The 19,575-nt window shown below is 40.8% G+C and overlaps 1 protein-coding gene across 4 annotated transcripts in view; it reads left to right on the forward strand.

Annotated features, from left to right (window-relative positions):
• enah (ENAH actin regulator) overlaps positions 1-19,575 on the forward strand; it is a 177,524-nt gene that overhangs the window by 155,257 nt on the left and 2,692 nt on the right. For 2 of the 4 annotated variants that reach the window (XM_060917361.1, XM_060917363.1), the window contains exons 5-13: positions 4,976-5,334; positions 12,981-13,306; positions 13,648-13,784; positions 14,640-14,688; positions 14,848-14,899; positions 15,068-15,134; positions 17,615-17,674; positions 19,077-19,161; positions 19,276-19,333. In XM_060917361.1, coding sequence (XP_060773344.1) covers positions 4,976-5,334; positions 12,981-13,306; positions 13,648-13,784; positions 14,640-14,688; positions 14,848-14,899; positions 15,068-15,134; positions 17,615-17,674; positions 19,077-19,161; positions 19,276-19,333 — 1,193 coding nt within the window. Of the gene's footprint in view, positions 1-4,975; positions 5,335-10,796; positions 11,469-12,980; positions 13,307-13,647; positions 13,785-14,639; positions 14,689-14,847; positions 14,900-15,067; positions 15,135-17,614; positions 17,675-19,076; positions 19,162-19,275; positions 19,334-19,575 lie in introns of all 4 variants that reach the window. The other 2 variants (XM_060917365.1, XM_060917362.1) reach the window with 2 other exon arrangements.

Genomic DNA, 19,575 nt, shown 5'->3' on the forward strand with positions numbered 1-19,575 from the left:
ATTTGAAGTGAGATGAGACAGAAAGAGGTAATGGTCTGCAGCAGGTGCACTGCTGACTGTTTCAGCCTGAGGCGCCATGAGCTCGCTCTCCTGCAGGAGACTCTGACAAAAGGGGGGTGTTCCTCCTGCACCTCATTTGTTCAGCTGTTCTGCATGTGGAGGCATGATGGTGAAGGAGTCCGTCACCTGGGAAAGTTGTTGGATTGGCATAGTGAATGTACCTGGTATAATTCCACGGATGTGTGATCATGGAATTTTTTTTTTTCTTATTTTTTTTTTAAATAGAGAGGTGTGTTTCAAGTGACAAGTCTCGTCATAAATAACAAAACCCTGGCAGTAAAATAGGCCTGTGTGTCGAAATGTGGACTGGACAGTGCGATATAAGCACATTGTTATTTCAAAGCAATGCCAAGAACTTTGTCTACTTTCAGTTGTATAGTTACAGAAATGCTTTATTTAGCAGAACATTCAACCTGGTTATATTTGAAGGCTTATGTCTGAAAAAGTATAGAAAAATAAAAGCACAAAACTGGCTTCAGTTGTGTCCTAGTTATGTAACGGAAAGACTGCTGTTGGCGCTGATGTAATGTAAGCAGATAGCTTTGATTGTGTTGTCTAATGTTAACTAGCTTTGTTTGTTTGACCTTGTCCTCTAATGCTAGCTTTTTGTTTGACCATGTCCTCTGTTAGCTAGCTTTAATCAGTTTGTTGAGTTTTTTTTTTTTTTTTTTTAATCTTTGGAGAAATGTACATTTAGCTGCTAAGGTAAAATTTTGTTGGGATGTCAGTCATGTAATTTAGGACCGTTTGGTGCTTCAAAATAAATCTGAGTTGCAATACCATGTTATTTGTGAAATCTACTGATTTCAGATGCACCTTGATTAAGATTATAGCCAGTGTTGCTATACGGCAGTGTCCTGTCACCACACTCTGTGCCATGTTATCAGTTTCCCACTCCAGAGCTGAGAACTGTGCTGATTTGTTACTTAGTCCTTGCTTATACTTCACAGATCTGGCCTAGGCAGTGCCATTTCTTAATAATCTTTCCCATAAGGATGCCCTTATGTGGCTTTGCCTTTTTTTTTTTTTTTTTTAAACCCCAGAGAATTGGCAGTCACATCTTTTATAGGCCTTTAGCAGGAGGCAGAGACAAAGCTGCCATTATCTACATAACTAAGCTGAAGTGGAATGTGTTCATCCTACATGATTTTATATAAGCATGCTGCTCTCTAGTGTATGTGCTGATCCACTGCTACCTTTTTTTTTTTTTTTAACCTCAGTGTATTAGTTCATTTCTTTCAGAAGTTGCCACATACTGGTTTGTTTATATATATATATATATATATATATATATATATATATATATATATATATATATATAATTTTATTTATTTTAGTGGTGCTTGAAAGTTTGTGAACCCTTTAGAATTTTCTATATTTCTGGTATAAATATGACCTAAAACATCAGATTTTCACACAAGTCCTAAAAGTAGATAAAGAGAACCCAGTTAAACAAATGAGACAAAAATATTATACTTGGTTATTTATTTATTTATTTATTGAGGAAAATGATCCAATATTACATATCTGTGAGTGGCAAAAGTATGCAAACCTCTCGGATTAGCAGTTAATTTGAAGGTGAAATTAGAGTCAGGTGTTTTCAATCAACGGGATGGCAATCAGGTGTGAGTGGGCACCCTGTTTTAGTTAAAGAACAGGGATCTATCAAAGTCTGATCTTCACAACACATGTTTGTGGAAGTGTATCATGGCACGAGCAAAGGAGATTTCTGAGGACCTCAGAAAAAGCGTTGTAATAGTCGGCGAGGTCACAAAGGACCCCAGGGTAACTTCTAAGCAACTGAAGGCCTCTCTCACATTGGCTAATGTTCATGAGTCCATCAACAGGAGAACACTGAACCACAATGGTGTGCATGGCAGGGTTGCAAGGAGAAAGCCACTGCTCTCCAAAAAAAAAAACATTGCTGCTTGTCTGCAGTTTGCTAAAGATCATGTGGACAAGCCGGAAAAATGTTTTGTGGACGAATGAGACCAAAATAGAACTTTTTGGTTTAAAAGAGGAGCGTTATTTTTGGAGAAAGGAAAACACTGCATTCCAGCATAAGCACCTTATCCTGTCTGTGAAACGTGGTGGTGGTACCATGGTTTGGGCCTGTTTTGCTGCATCTGGGCCAGGACGGCTTGCCATCATTGATGGAACAATGAATTCTGAATTATACCAGCGAATTCTAAAGGAAAATGTCAGGATATCTGTCCATGAACTGAATCTCAAGAGAAGGTGGGTCATGCAGCAAGACAACAACCCTAAGCACACAAGTCGTTCTGCCAAAGAATGGTTAAAGAAGAATGAAGTTAATGTTTTGGAATGGCCAAGTCAAAGTCCTGACCTTAATCCAATCGAAATGTCGTGGAAGGACCTGAAGCAAGCAGTTCATGTGAGGAAACCCACCAACATCCCAGAGTTGAAGCTGTTCTGTACGGAGGAATGGGCTAAAATTCCTCCAACCCGGTGTGCAGGACTGATCAACAGTTACCGGAAATGTTTAGTTGCAGTTATTGCTGCACAAGGGGGTCACACCAGATACTGAAAGCAAAGGTTCACATACTTTTTGCCACTCAGATATGTAATATTGGATCATTTTCCTCAATAAATAAATGACCAAGTATAATATTTTTGTTTCATTTGTTTAACTGGGTTCTCTTTATCTACTTGAGTGAAAATCATCTGATGTTGTTTTAGGTCATATTTATTTATGCATAAATATAGAAAATTCTAAAGGATTCACAAACTTTCAAGCACCACTCTGTGTGAGTGAATGAATGAAAGCTTAGAAGTTTATACACTACTCAAGGTTTTCAGTATTGTAAAAAGTGCTAAACCGATCAGCCATGACATTTAAAAACCACCTGCCTAATATTGTGTTGACCCTCCTTGTGTCACCAGAACAGCTCTGACCCATTGAGGCCTGGACTCCACACAACCTCTGAAGGTGTGCTATGGTATCAGGTACCAAGATGTTAGCAGCAGGTTTTGGGGTTGTGGGTTTTTTTTTGTGTGCATGTTTTGTTTTTCTTCTCTTGGGGTCCTGTAAGTTGTGATGTGGGGCCTCTATGGATCAGACTTGTCTGTCCAGCACATCCCTTAGATCCTTGATTGGATTGAGATATGAGGAATTTGGAGGCCAAGTAAACATCTTGAACCTCAAACTGTTCCTGAACAATTTTTGCAGTGTGTCTGGGAGCATGATCCTGCTGAAAGAGGTCACTGCCATGAACGGGTGAACTTGGTCTACAACAGTGTTTAAGTAGGTGGTATGTGTCAAAGTAACATCTGCATGAATGACAGGACCCAGGGTTTCTCAGCAGAACATTGTCCAGAACATCACACTGCCTCCATTAGCTTGCCTTTTTCCCATAGTGCATCCTGGTACCATTTTTTCCCCAGGTAAGTGAAGCACGTGCACACTGGGCTGTCCATGTGATGTAAAAGAAAATACGGTTCATCAGACCAGTCCACCTTCTTCCTTTGCTCCAAAGTCCAGGTCTGATGCTCATGTGCCCATTGTATGAGTTTTTTCAGCAGTGAACAGGAGGTCAGCATGAGCACTCAGAGTCTGCAGCTATGCATCTCCATACACAGCAAGCTGCAATGCATTGTGCTTTTTGACACGTTTCTGTCATAGCCAGTATTAACATTTTCAGCAGTTTCTGCTACAGTAGCTCTTCTGTGGGATTGTACCAGACAGGGCTAGCTTTTGCTCCCCATGCAAATCAATAAGACTTGGTTTGGCCATGACCCAGTCACTGGTTGTCCTTCTGTGGACCACTTTTGGTAGGTACTAACCACTGCGTACCAGGAACACCCCATAAGACCTATCATTTTGTTGATGCTCTGATCCAGTTGCCTAGCCATCACAATTTGGCCCTGGTCAAAGTCACCCAGATCCTTATGCTTGCCCATTTTTCCTGCTTCCAGCACATTAAATTCAAGAACTGACTGTTCTCTTGTTGCTTTATATCGTGCCCCTTGACTGGTGCCATTAATATGAGAATCAAATGTTATCCTCTTCACCTCTCAGTGGTTTTAATGTGATGACTGTTACAAAATATTTTGTACACTTTGAAGTGCAAATATGCCAAGCACAAAAGTGCATCCTCTGAAGCCCATTTTAAAAATAACCAAAGAATCCTTTCTTTTACCAAATAATGGAATAAATGTTTTGCTGCTGCAGTGATTTGTACCATTAGAGCTGCTTTTTTTGAAAAATGTAAAGCTGTAAGGATGTACATATCTGATGTTATTGTGAAAACTGAGTATTTTGAGAGTTTTGCTGTAAACTGGGTCTATTACAGCAGCAGTTCTCAAACTGGGGGCCACAGAAATCTCAAAAGTTGTATCTGTACTTGGTCATTTTTAATTTAGCCACTTTACCAAATCTGAGTTGGCTTAATATAAAATGGTCTGTGTTTATAGTTATTAAACATTGTTTAATTAAACATATTTCTAACCACATGCACAAGTGTTGTCTGTGTGTACCAGGCCAGTGCTAGGAAAGGCTGATGTGTGCTAACTCCAAGAACCAGTCTATAGGAGTTTGTCACTTATCACTCTTTAGTCATTATATCTAACACCATGATTCTTTGTCGGTGTGTGTGTGGAACAACTGATGTGCACCACGTTGTGTACAACCCGTATGCAACCTCAACAATGGTGGAATCTAAACATTTCCACTCTGTGTCTGGTCTTAATGGTCAGACTGTTGTTGCAAGTGATACTGGCTGCTTTCAAAACACACAGTAACATACTCTGTGCAGATAATGAATAGGTATGTTGATTATATCGTGGCAGTGCCTATTATATAATCAGCTTGTTATGTAATGAGTGGTCATGCATCCATTTGCTTCAAGTTTGATACTGCGTTTTTATTCAGATCCTCTCTGCTTCTGGTTTTCAGGCAGCTGCAGGAGTTGCAGCGTCAGAAGGAGCTAGAGCGTGAGCGGCTTGAACGAGAGCGTCAGGAGCGAGAATGTCTTGAGCGTGAACGTCAGGAACGTGAGCGGTTGGAACGGGAGTTGCTGGAGCGCGAGCATCAGGAGCATGAACGCCAAGAACGGGAGCGCATGGAGAGAGAGCGTGCAGAGCAGGAGCATCTGGAGAGGTTGGAGCAGGAGCGCCAGGAGCAGTTGGAGAGTGAGCGTGCTGAATGCGAGCGACTGGAGCGTGAGCGTGCCGACAGGGACCGGCAGGAGAGGGAGTACCGGGAGCAGGTTGACCGAGAGGACACGGACAGAGGACGACGCATCTCCAATGCTGGTGAGCATCTCTATGCTTTCCTTACACAATCTAATGCAGGGCAGTCTGCTCAGTCCCCAACTAATACATCCTGGGGATGTGATGCTGATTGATATTCATGTCAGAAGTACTTCATTTGTAGGCTTGGGCAAAATGACTCCAATTTTGATGATTTGTTTGGTATTTTCACTAAAATGAATAAACTGCCCGGTCAAGGAACTTGGAAGATGGTTTCACTATTAGCCAGAAACCTTTCTTCCTAAGACAGGTGCAGGAGAAGAACTAAAAAAATAAATAAGGCCTGGAGTGAGGAAATTGCCTCAGGACAAGAAGAAATTGTGATTAAAAAGGCCAAATGTCCTCAATATTGTGGAAATTATTCAGGTTTCCTAAAATCAGAAGTCACACAGAGCAACATTTACAAAGACCTAGCCTGGTGTTTCTAGCTAAAAGCGTGTACCAGCAAACGGCAAGGTCAATCTTTTTTTCCCAGCTCAAATGATCTCATCTCATTATCTCTAGCCGCTTCATCCTGTTCTACAGGGTCACAGGCAAGCTGGAGCCTATCCCAGCTGACTACGGGCGAAAGGCGGGGTACACCCTGGACAAGTCGCCAGGTCATCACAGGGCTGACACATAGACACAGACAACCATTCACACTCACATTCACACCTACGCTCAATTTAGAGTCACCAGTTAACCTAACCTGCACGTCTTTGGACTGTGGGGGAAACCGGAGCACCCGGAGGAAACCCACGCGGACACGGGGAGAACATGCAAACTCCGCACAGAAAGGCCCTCGCTGGCCACGGGGCTCGAACCCGGACCTTCTTGCTGTGAGGCGACAGCGCTAACCACTACACCACGGTGCTGCCAGCTCAAATTATATTACAATTAAATTAAGATACATAAGTAAATACTGTTCTGCTTCATGTGTTCCAAGCACCTTTCTGCTAATGTAGACCGTTAATGGAATTCCATGATGAATGGGGGTTTTTTTTAATTGTTTTTATAATATTTCTGGATTGTTTTCTTAATCATTTAGTCAGAATAGGCTATTTTATTTAGTTTTTATTAAGCCTGAGGAAGTACATGCCTTTATTAATATAAATGTCAATTTATATGGTAAAGGTAGTACACTGCAACCCTGCTATAATAAACACTCTTACTACGAACTTTCGCATATAACGGACTAAGTTCACCTTTAGTGGCAATGAATCGGAATCTTCAAAAAAAAAAAAATCTGTCATGTCCATGTGCGTTGGTGCTCAGAGCACACAACAGATTACAAGGTGCGCAGCACCATTAGTCCTAATTACTATGCACATGTTCTGTATTATAAGTGCGCGCTGTGATTGCCCTCTAAGGACACTCATGAAACACAGACTTGGCGAAGTGTACGCACTGTACCTAGTGTCTCACATTACCAAGCCTTGAATCTGTGTGTTGCCTTTCCAGTTTTGATTTTTTTTCCCCTGTATTTGGACTCTGCCTTACATCTTTGCCTCCACCGTTGTGCTTGTGCCTTGCGTGACCATTGCTCATTTCACGACCCTGCCTTTGTCTTGCGTTTTTGAATTTTGTAAATAAATTTCTCTTCCTGCAATTACATCTGTCCTTCGCCTGCTTACGTGACGCACTGAGCCATGCGCCCCCCCGAGACAAGCAATAAGTAATCAAGACCACAGTCAAGTTAACAATATGTATTAATGCTGTAAATCACAGGCTTAACGAGCCTCGCTTATGTGTCAATCACTAACAATTATCGAGAACCGTGATCAAAATATTGATGAAAGTTTGTTTGTTTGTTTGTTTATTAGCTTTTATTAGAAAGGATGAAATGACTGCTGATACCGCTAAACCTAATGTCTAGGTAAAGCATACCGGTGGCGTTTTTATACACCCTGCCCAGCCCTGCTGTGCAAAATAAATGACACTGGTGATTTGCAGTGAATGAAGATTTAGAAAACCTGGAGAGTCAGTGGGTGGACGTTGACAATGATACACCTGTAATTTCCATCATTTTAATAACCGATGAAGAAATCATTGCCCCCATTCCAGCCTTTCACTCATTCAATGAACTGCAAGAGTGACTTGGAAGAAGAAATTTGTGATAACGAGAATGTGCCCAAAATTTCACATATAACAGTGTTTGAGACAAATGGGCCCATTTCATTATTATGAACTTTTCAGTATGACAAATTATTTGGACGTCCCCCAAGGAGTTTGTTATATCAGGGTGGCAGTGTACAGTGGTGCTTGAAAGTTTGTGAACCCTTTAGAATTTTCTATATTTCTGCATAAATATGACCTAAAACATCAGATTTTCACACAAGTCCTAAAAGTAGATAAAGAGAACCCAGTTAAACAAATGAGACAAAAATGTTATACTTGCTTATTTATTTATTGAGGAAACTGATCCAATATTGCATATCTGTGAGTGGCAAAAGTATGTGAACCTCTAAGATTAGCAGTTAATTTGAAGGTGAAATTAGAGTCAGGTGTTTTCAATCAATGGGATGACAATCAGGTGTGAGTGGGCACCCTGTTTTATTTAAAGAACAGGGATCTATCAAAGTCTGATCTTCACAACACATGTTTGTGGAAGTGTATCATGGCACAAACAAAGGAGATTTTTGAAGATCTCAGAAAAAGCATTGTTGATGCTCATCAGGCTGGAAAAGGTTACAAAACCATCTCTAAAGAGTTTGGACTCCACCAATCCACAGTCAGACAGATTGTGTACAAATGGAGGAAATTCAAGACCATTGTTACCCTCATCAGGAGTGGTCGACCAACAAAGATCACACCAACAGCAAGGCGTGTAATAGTCGGCGAGGTCACAAAGGACCCCAAGGTAACTTCTAAGCAACTGAAGGCCTCTCTCACATTGGCTAATGTTCATGAGTCCACCATCAGGAGAACACTGAACAACAATGGTGTGCATGGCAGGGTTGCAAGGAGAAAGCCACTGCTCTCCAAAAAGAACATTGCTGCTCATCTGCAGTTTGCTAAAGATCACGTGGACAAGCCAGAAGGCTATTGGAAAAATATTTTGTGGAGGGATGAGACCAAAATAGAACTTTTTGGTTTAAATGAGAAACGTTATGTTTGGAGAAGAGAACACTGCATTCCAGCATCAGAACCTTATCCCATCTGTGAAACATGGTGGTGGTAGTGTCCATGGTTTGGGCCTGTTTTTGCTGCATCTGGACCAGGACAGCTTGCCGTCAATGATGGAACAATTAATTCTGAATTATACCAGCGAATTCTAAAGGAAAATGTCCTGACATTCAGTTCATGGACAAATCTCAAGAGAAGGTGGGTCATGCAGCAAGACAACGACCCTAAGCACACAAGTCGTTCTATCTAAGAATGGTTAAAGAAGGATTACGTTAATGTTTTGGAATGACCAAGTCAAAGTCCTGACTTTAATCCAATTGAAATGTCGTGGATGGACCTGAAGCGAGCAGTTCATTTGCGGAAACCCACCAACATCCCAGAGTTGAAGCTGTTCTGTACAGAGGAATGGGCTAAAATTCCTCCAAGCTGGTGTGCAGGACTGATCAACAGTTACCGGAAACGTTTAGTTGCAGTTATTGCTGCACAAGGGGGGGGTCACACGAGATACTGAAAGCAAAGCTTCACATACTTTTACCACTCACAGATATGTAATATTGGATCATTTTCCTCAATAAATAAATGACCAAGTATAATATTTTTGTCTTACTTGTTTAACTGGGTTCTCTTTATCTACTTTTAGGACTTGTGTGAAAATCTGATGTTGTTTTAGGTCATATAATTTATGCAGAAATGGAAAATTCTAAAGGGTTTACAAACTTTCAAGCACCACTGTAGGACTTTATACATGATGCTTTCCAAGAAGGAATTGTTTAAATATGAGCATGGATATAACCTTTAAGTAGGACGTCTCTGAATGACATTTTAGTATTTTCCTGAAACTTAAGATGAAAGCATGTTCGACTTCACATGGTGCAGTCAGACATGATGGGGCAACCCTCTGAGACATGTAAGACGATGTTCTTTGCAGGACAATGAGATGAGCAATATAGTATAGTAGTGGGAAAAAATAGGTATGTTTACTCAATTAGCTAGTAAAGTATTTCACATCTAAAGTAGATGAACAGTCTGCTATATTAGGTTATTTCAAAGATTTTCTTTAAGGTGAGCTTTGCGAACTAATTCTCTTCAGCCTGACACTGCAAATGTACTTGGCACTGGTTAGTCAGCTCACTGTGATTTCTCATCTGTGAAACTAAAGAGCGATTGCAAGTTAAAGGACATGAGCACTTCCACTTTCATCAGAAGTGACATTGTGGGGTGTGGCAGATGCAAAGCCTAGTTGCCTACTGAAGTTTCTTTTTAGCTAAAATATTGCCCAACATTATGGATCATGATGAAAAGGTTAGTCTGTAATTATGTAGTAATTATCACCGGCTGATGATGTAGGTTCCATATGAAGGTGTAGAGTAACTTTAGCAATGAAGTGAAAAATTTATGTATATGTACAGTAAGTTATTGAACAATTTTAACAGTTCTTGGTCAATTTGAAAGAGTTTGAGGTGAAGTTGCAACTGGTAAAAATCTGGACCTAGTTGTCCTCCTGATATGTATCTATTAGTGCAATTTGGATGCCCTTTCAAAGATAAGACTCTCTTGTTGAGGTTGGAGTTCTGCCTTTTTTTTTTTTTTTTTTAATTAACTTGAAGTGTATATTTGAAGAATTTTTTTTTTTCTTTCTGAAAGTCATTTGTGGGGATATGGGAGAATTGCACGCTTGTAAGACAATGCCCCTGGAGGTTAGAACAGGTGAAATACAAGCTCGGTACAGATGTGTAACTGTGGCTATATGAACATTTTAGATAACCATGTGTATACTACTGAAATCCTTTGGGTTGATTTTTAATCACCTGTACTGACTGAGTTTTAAGGGAGTCTGATATCATAGACGAAACACTACCATGAATTTCCTACAATTTCTTCTGCCTTCAGGTTTTCATGTGACATTTGTAGATTTTGCACACTCCGTTTCTTTTCAGTGTTTGTTTTTTAATAAGTGCATAGCTGGCATGGAGTGAATGGTTAACTGACACACGACTCACACGCGTTGATTAGCTCGACTAATCTAGAATGAGGTGTGCTTTTAGGAGTTAGACCAGTGATCCCTTTTGGCACTGGCTCCTGAAAGTTCTGAATGGGAGACCACATCTTTCACCTACTGGATTGGTCATGTTTGCTCAGACTGATCCATCTTTTGAAGACGTTGATTATTTTTTTATCTAACAGATTGTACTAATTTTAGCTTGTACACTGTCTTAGACATAAGTAAAATAATTATAGAGATGTAGGTCTGTGCTGGTTTTCCTGCTTCATTTGCTCCCTTTCTCTCTCCTTTCTTTTTTCTTCCTTTCTTTTCTCTGTCTTGTTTCTCACTGCACGGCTTCCCTTCCTGGTGTGTTCAGCCTTTGAAAGTACCCTTCACACCCCTCCACCTCCAGACTGCAACAAGAGTTCTGCCTCTTCTTCACCTGTATCCCCTTCCATCCCCAACTACCCTCCTCCTGCCTCGTCACCTTCTGTAGTCCCACCTCCCACTCCTCCCTTGCGCCACTCTGCCTCTCGTTTTGCCACTTCTAAAGGCTCTGCTTTCCACCCAGTCCTACCTCATTATGCCACCATCCCCCGGCGGCATCCAACTCACCCCGCACCCACGGCTCTGCCTCCTGCCCCAGCTTCCAAAACCGTGGTCTGCCAGTCCACCAATTTCACGCCCTTGCCGCCATCGCCTCCAGTCATGATCAGCAGCCCCCCTGGCAAAGCCACTGGCCCTCGGCCTGTCATTGCTGTTCCAGCCTCCAGCCCTCTCTTCTGCTCCTCACCCACAGCACCCAATGGGCATCCAGTCACCACTCAATACCATGCCCCTTCCCCAGTCTTAGGACAACCCCTTCCATTACCCCCAACTCCACCCCCACCTCCTCATTCCTTGCCCCAATTCACCACCCCCATGACCCCCTCTGTGTCCTGTCCATCCACCCAGCCTCCTGTTGTCCCCTCTCCTTCTACAGCCTGCCCTGCCAATGCCGATTGCTCTGTAAACTCGGTGCTGGGAAACTCCTCTGCTCCAGAGCTGGGTAAGGCCTCTTCTCTCCGTCTCTCTGCCTCCACTAACCCACTAAACCAAGAAGGGGGTTCCAAGGAGTACCAGTGCTTAACTGAGAGACTGCCACTGTGGCTGCTGTTTGGTGCTTTTGCTGGATGAGAATTATCAAGTTTTTGGGTATTTTGTCTCACTGTCTCACTTCTCTCCATTTGTGAGAACATCAGGTCAACCTGATCCTCTTGGTCATCTGTTTGCTGGGTGCCTGTTTTGTGTGGATTAACATGGCATGTGGTGTGGGGTGGGTTTTTTTTTTTTAAATCTCACAGGTGTTGTCAGTCTCTAACATTTTTGAATAGTCTCGGAAGTCGTCATTATTTGTTTTTGTGTAGTTGCTTTATTAAATGTGGTCATTATGGATCTCGTGCGTCAGGGTTTGTTGACAAGCCCCCCACCCACCATGTACATGTGTATGTTCATTGGTCACTGGTGTTTAACACAGTAAACCTAAAAACAAGAAACGGGCATTACTGAATGGGAACTTTTTTTATTTATTTATTTATTTTAATACTTGCTTTTAACGTTCCTCATATTTTGTGTTTGAGTTTAGATATCCAGATTTGCTAATCATTGTACATTCATTAGCACATGTAGATATACAGCATCATTGTCCTGAATTGTCTAAAATGATACTCTTGTCATCTGTGTGTATGGATCATGTATTCTCTCTTTATAGAAAGTTCTATGTTTGCAATGCTTCAACAGGTGTTTTTTTTTTTCCTTTTAATTATAACGTATAGAAATCTGCATTCAGAATTGAGCTCTATCATACTAATGTGTAACTCAGTTGCTTGCATGTTCAATAATTTTAATTCAGACCACTTAAAGCATCAACATGAAGGCAAATGATAACACATTTACAAGCAGTAAATTATTTTGTGATATACTTGAAACTACAAATACAAAACTACAGGACACAATCTATCCGATTCTACCTTGAAATGTCATCAGTAGGATTTGATTATTTGGAAGGTGATCAGTGTGTTTGCATTTCATCACCATGAATCGGATGTCATCTGTCTGTACAGAGTATTCTGCATTGAAACAGCTTTCATTCCTGTTCAATGCCTTTTGTTTTTTGTTCATAAACTACACCTTATGTTGCACCAGACCCTCATTCATTTTTAATCTTTGTGTCATTTTGAGTGGCTATTTATAGCTTGTGCGTGTTGAAGAAAGCCTTATGAAAATATTACTCACCGAAGTATGTAATTGCACTAAAGCCAAATACTCTGCATAGTTTAATATTTTCCCTGCTCTATCACATGTATGTCAACTTGATTCACGGCTGGTTAATTAGCTGATTTGTAGGTTGAGGTGGATTAGAGCAACAGAGAAACCAAATCACAGGGCAGGGGTACTTCAGAACCAGGGCTAGAACCATAACATTAGAGAAGTGATTAAGGGTATGTATTTAAAAGAGCTGGCTGTGTGAAAATAAAGTAGCTGTACAACTGATCTGATCACACCTTTCTTTTCTCCACAGATTCAGTGCAGGCTGTGCTCACCCTGCCTACTCCACCCCCTCTCCCACCCGGTTCTACTGTGACCCCAACTTCTGCTGGAGTCCCTCCCCCTCCTGGTCCACCTCCACCTCCCCCTCTCCCTACCACACTTACTCCCACAGGTCTGCCTCCTCCCCCTGGACCACCTCCACCTCCCTCTAGCCAGGTCCCGCCTCCTGCTCCTCCTCCACCTCCAGCACCGCCTTTGCCCTCTGGTCTTTTTACTCCCTCACCCACTGGCGATGATAAGCCCTTGTCTGGCCTGGCAGCTGCCCTTGCAGGCGCCAAGTTACAGAAAGTGTCAAGGGTAATATATATATGACTCACATAAACCAAAACAAAATCATGAGCACACAATAGCACTAACTCTGCAAAGAGAAGCCTTTTTAAACAAGCAATATCATTTACCTAGTTATCCGAGTCACTTTATCTTTGTGTAGCTAACCTTATGCATCATGGTACTGCAAAGGCACTTTGAATATATTGGTAACATACTGCAAACCATTTAAAACCTATTACTTTCTCCTTAACCAAGCACTTGGTGTAAAAAAAAAAAAATTGACTATGCTTTGAAAGATCAGAAGAGCCAGATGCAAAATGCACTATATGCAGTTCATTCAACTTGTATACTGCTATTTCCTGTTGCAGAATGAAGAGCCTTCTGCTGCAGCTGTTGGAGGAGTGGCAGCTCCCAGTGCTACCAAGCCTGAGGCTGCCCGAGGAAATGGTCCTCTACCTGGAGGAGGTGGACTAATGGAGGAGATGAGTGCCCTACTGGCCAGGAGGTACCAACACTCTCCATGGTGCCATTTTAAGCATAGACAAAGTAGATGCATCAGTGGTACAATGTAGTGGGTTCAAGTGCAGTGAGTTACATTCATTTTTCTCCATTACTGAAAAATATAGAGAGACTGAAAATAGTTGTGGGACCTCATCAATGTCACTGAGCTACAGGTTGTAGGAGCAGTGAGTGAAAATACTTTACCTCTCTTTCATGTGGCTATACCAGTGATGTCAGAACTCAGATGAGTAAGTTCAGTTGCCTGAACTTACCTTCACTACTAAAGAATAAAAGGCAATTTTGGGTTGCATTGGGTATGGAAAGGAAAAATCCACCCAAAAAAATTTTGCAAGTCCTTATGCATTAGGGCCTGAGCACCTTAGGATCCGTAAGGCATGGTTCCCGTGGGTGAAAACTCATGAAATTTGGCACACAAATCGGTGCTTGTGACAGTTACTCGGGGACAGAGTTTTGGGCCTTAGTGTGGCTCAGTGACCTTATAGCACCACCATTTGTAATTGAGTCTTGTGCCCGGTATATATTTTCATGTACATCCACCAAATTTGATACACATGTAGATCATCCTAGGACAAACACATTTCGTAATGTGGGAATTGAACCCTATTTCACACAAGGGTTGCCATGTTGGGTTTATGTGGTTATAACATGTTAGCGATGTTAATCCACTGGGGTCATATAGCTATGTTTGTATCTTGGAATGTTGAGCCCAACTTCTGTTGTCTGGCATCAGTGTGGTACACAAGCTAGCTTAATGTATTTAAGGGTGGACGTTTTCCTTTAAGTGGTCCAAAATTGTATAAAATACAATGACACTTTTTTTTTTTTGCTTCTAATACAGAAGAAGAATCGCAGAGAAAGGATCATCACCAGAGCCTGAGCAGAAAACGGTGAGTCCATAGCACTGCAGATTGCATAGCAAACATTTTCCTGTTTTCAAGGATTTTCCTACTAAACTGGATACAAGGTTTCATCAGTGCTTTGACTTTATTAGAATGCTATTGCCTACTATCCTTCAACCTATGAGCTCCTCCTTCTTTGTCCAACAGGAAGAAATCGAAGCAACCGTTACTCCAAAATTGTCGGCTTGTAGCACACCAGGTAAGAAGCACAACGGTGTGAATTTGGTTCCCAGAAGAGAAGCATGCAGCTGACACAGATGTATGAAATACAGTACTAGCAAACAGGAAAAATCATCTTAAAGAATTGCATGTCATTAGTCTTTATATTGATGGTGGAATCCCCCCCCCCCCCCCACTTATTTTACAGACATGCCCAGAAAGCCATGGGAAAGAGCAAACACCATAAATGGTAGCAAATCGCCAGTTATTGGAAGGTATGAACCAACAAAAAACATGTCTCCATGACCTAGTTGTGTGACTTCACATGACGTCTCTAGAAGATTTTCATGCACATTTCCTTTAGACTGTAAGATTAGAAACCAGCACAGGTGTGTTCTTCCTTACGTGAAACACTGACTGCATCTGCTTTGTCTTGTGCGATCACTTCACAAGGCTGCATGGCAGAGCAAAGGCTAGGCTGGATGTGCTTCATCAGGAGATTTAAAGCCATACTAAAATGGTGTTGCTGCTTATAACCGTGCTTGTCTGTCTATGCACATGCGTGTTACTGGAGTCTAGAAATGTGATTTCTGTAACATTGGGTCAGTATGAAAAATTTTTCAGTACAAGTATGATATTCACTAAAATCAGATACTTGATAAGTGGCTATGTAATTATAATATTGATTTTTCTTGCAACAATAATGGGGGGGGATGAAGTGAACAATTTACAACCTGATGTACAGCATCATTTCAGACTGTCAGTGTTGTGCACTGTGTTAAGCTTAGAGCTTTTTTTCATGTAACTTTTGCCAGTAGAGAAAATGTGGCTTCATGATCTTGCATCTTATCAGAGACTGCACACAGAGGTTAAATCCACTGTTATGCACTCATTTTTTGAGTCATGAAATACAGCATTGCTGTAAATATTACCAGTCTAGGCCCAACATCTTAAAGCTGAGAAATGTATAGTTTCAGAGAGAACGCAGTTACTGCAGCTGCACTATACTGTATCTAAATTCCTTTTGAATAATAAATGGGTCTTCCTATAAACAGATTTTATTTTATTTATTTATTTTCCAGAAGACTGGTTTACATACTTGACTTCTTGCTTTATTTAGGCTGCCCTAATAAGTGATTTTGTAGATGTACTGATATACGATGTACTGTTTTGTATTGCAGTTAATTTCTTGAATTGGGTGTACAACCTCAATCCCCAAAAAGTTGGGACACTGTAAAACACAAATAAAAACAATGTGATAATTTGCAAATCCTGGAAACACTACATTTCATTGAACATAGTACAAAGACAACATATCAAATGTTGAAACTGAGAAATTGTATTGTTTTTTGAAAAAATACATGCTTATTTTGAATTTGATGTCGGCAAAATATTTCAGAAAAGTTGGGACAGGGGCAACAAAAGACTGAAAAAGTTATGTAATGCTTAAACTAATTTGGTTAATTGGTAACAGGTCAATAACATGATTGGGTATAAAAAGAGCATCTCAGAGAGGCCGAGTCTCTCAGAAGTAAAGATGGGGAGGGGTTCACCGCTCTGTGAAAGACTGTGTGGGCAAACAATGCAACAATTTTAAGAATAATGTTCCTCAATGTAAAATTCCAAGAAATTTGGGGATCACATCATCTATGGTACATAATATCATTAAAAGATTCAGAGAATCTGGAGAAATCTCTGTATGCAAGAGACAAGGCTGAAAACTGACCTCAGATGCCTGTGATCTTCAGGTCCTCAGGTGACACTGCATTAAAAGCAGACACATGTCTGTAGTGGAAATCACTGTATGGGCTCAGGAACACCTTCAGAAAACCATTGTCTGTGAAAACAGTTCATTACTGCATCCACAAATGCAAGTTAAAATCATATATATAATATATATCTCCAGAAACACCACCACCACCTCTGGGCCAGAGCTCTTTTACGATGGACTGAGGCAAAGTGGAAAATTGTTCTGAGGTCTGACGAACCAAAAGTAGAAATTCTTGTTAGAAATCATGGACACCATGTCCTCCAGGCTAAAGAGAAGGGGGACCATCCAGCTTATCAGTGCACAGTTCGAAAGCCAGCATCTGTGATGGTATGAGGGTGCATTAGTGCACATGACATGGGTAACTTGTACATCTGGGAAGGCATCATTAATGCTGAATGGTTTACATGTTTCAGAGCAATATGCTGCCATCCAGACAACATCTTTTCAGGGGAGGCCTTCCTTCTTTCAGCAAGAAAATGCCAAACCACTTTCTGCACATGTTAAAACAGTATGGCTCTGTAGTAAGAGTCTGGGTGCTAAATTGGTCTGCCTGCAGTCCAGACCTATCTCCCATTTAAAACATTTGGCACATTATGAAACGCAAACTATGACACAGGAAACCCTGAACTGTTGAGCAACTGAAATTGTATAATCAGTCAAGAATGGGACAAAATTTCTCTTTCAAAACTACAGCAGTTGGTCTCCTCAGTTCCCAAACATTTAGTGTTGTTAAAAGTAGAGGTGATGCAACACAGTGGTAAACATATACATTTCAATGAAATATAGGGTTTCCATGATTTGCACATAATCACATTGTTTTTATTTCCAGTTTCCACAGCATCCCAACTTTTTTGGAATTGGCGTTGTAATTTATTCTACAGCAATTTTTGTTGCTGACAAATTGATTCATCTACATGAACTGAAACACTGTGCACGGTGTCTCAGTCCCACTATTCTGACCAGTTAGTTTCTTTACTCTCACAGACGGGATGCACTATGGAGAAATCAGACGAGTATTGAAAAGTACTGTGATTCCTTAAACAGGTATAAGAGCCTGGCGAGTTTGGGGGCTCTTTATTCTTTTTAGCCTCTTTTTGTTGTGCTGCAAGTGTTCTCTGCTGGGTGAGGGATGGTTCTGCGAGTGTCTTCCTTTACTTCCAGGCGCACAAACCTGCTAGTTTGTCCAACAACGTAATCACCACACACGATACTGATGTGATGTATTCTCCCAGCATGTTTGTGGCTTATGTTAGTGATACTTAGTTTTATTATCACTACGTTTATAATAAATTTCATCCTGCGTCGAGTTTCAGTTTAACAAAATCACATCTTGTACTTAACTTTTGGGTTCAAGAAACCTTGTGGGTTATGTGCTAGTGTTATGCTACAAAAAAAAAGGCCATCTCCAAGGAGTCTGTGCCAACTCTCCCAGCTGGCTTCACAGATAAGGCCACATGAGCTCAACGCTTGCACATATGGGTGTTTCCATTTTTTCCTCTTTCAAAAATATTTAATATTTGTCAGTCTCACAGGAGAGTCATTTTCGACGTCCAAACAAATATTTGAGTTGACCGCGATATCTCCTACATGTGACTCCTAATACAACTTAAAAAGGCATCATGAAAGTAAGTGAAATGTTGCCTATAATTGTCCTTATGTGAAATGATGCAGCCCTAGTATGTGCGTGGAATTCAGTTTTCTCTGACAAAACCCTCCATTGGTCCCAGGATTCATTTATCTTCCTGTTAGATGACCAGGTATCATGCGGTTTGTCTCTGCTCTCTGGTGATTACCTTGTTGGGTGTGTGTGTATGTCAGTCAGGGTGTGAGAGGGCTGGTGTTGGGGTGTGTGCATGCCTATGCTATTCTTGCAGCAGTACTGCAGCTTTGGAGTGCTTTTACCCTTTTAAACTTATTGATTGTGATGATGATCGTCACCTGGTGTTGTGGTATGTAACTGATGAAGTCGCCTATGCTTCAAGCACATTGTGTATTCTCTGACCATAACATTTAATGTGAAATCCATTCATGGATATGTTGAAATTTCATTGCCTCTACTTCCTCTGATATACACTGACTTTCAGAACAAAAGACATAATCATATATATGATCAGGGAATAAAAAACTGAAAAGAAACGAGTATCAAAAGTACTACATGTAAATATTTTTAACTGTAACATGTACGGTATACTATAATATAAAACGTCAAACAGGAGTATTATTATTATAGTATGTTACCTGCATGCATGGTGCTGCATGTTATGCCTGAAATCTCAACCCCAGCAGTTTGTCGGGATTCCAGTGCATTTTCTCTGATTGTTCCAGCTGATAATTTTGTGGAAATATCCTTAAAAACTTCCTCATATTAACATGCTGCTGTTACTCAGCTGCTATTTTATTTCTATTTTTGTGGCTCTCGTTCACCGGCATCCCGTTTGTTTCTCAGGCCAAGGTCTACGCCCACTCCTACTGGATCCCTAAGTGCCAACGGAGTGCCAACAGAAACTCTGGATTACGACAGATTGAAACAGGTTATTAATCTAGTACAAAATATTACAATTACCTTGCGTTTTTAAGTTGCACGGCTTCAACTAGAATTACTGTTTTTGACTGAAAATATCAAAAAGACTCTCTTAATATTTCAGGACATTCTGGATGAAATGAGGAAGGAATTGTCAAAGCTGAAAGAAGAACTTATTGATGGTAATATTTTGTGTGTGTGTATCTGTGTGTATGCATATTCATATAATCAATAAGTTTGCACTCAGGCTATGAGGCTAGTGTAGCTAACATAACTTTCCCTACCTATTTACATAAATACGTACTCAAATCTTACTGCACTTGATTTAAACAATACCAAACGGTTAATGTAATATTTTCAATAAATAATTTCCAGGTTTCTGCTACAATTCCTAAACTAGGGGGCGGAATGATGCCAAATTGTG

The sequence above is a fragment of the Neoarius graeffei genome, chromosome 3 (genome assembly GCF_027579695.1).
Source record: "Neoarius graeffei isolate fNeoGra1 chromosome 3, fNeoGra1.pri, whole genome shotgun sequence".
Taxonomy (NCBI): domain Eukaryota; kingdom Metazoa; phylum Chordata; class Actinopteri; order Siluriformes; family Ariidae; genus Neoarius; species Neoarius graeffei.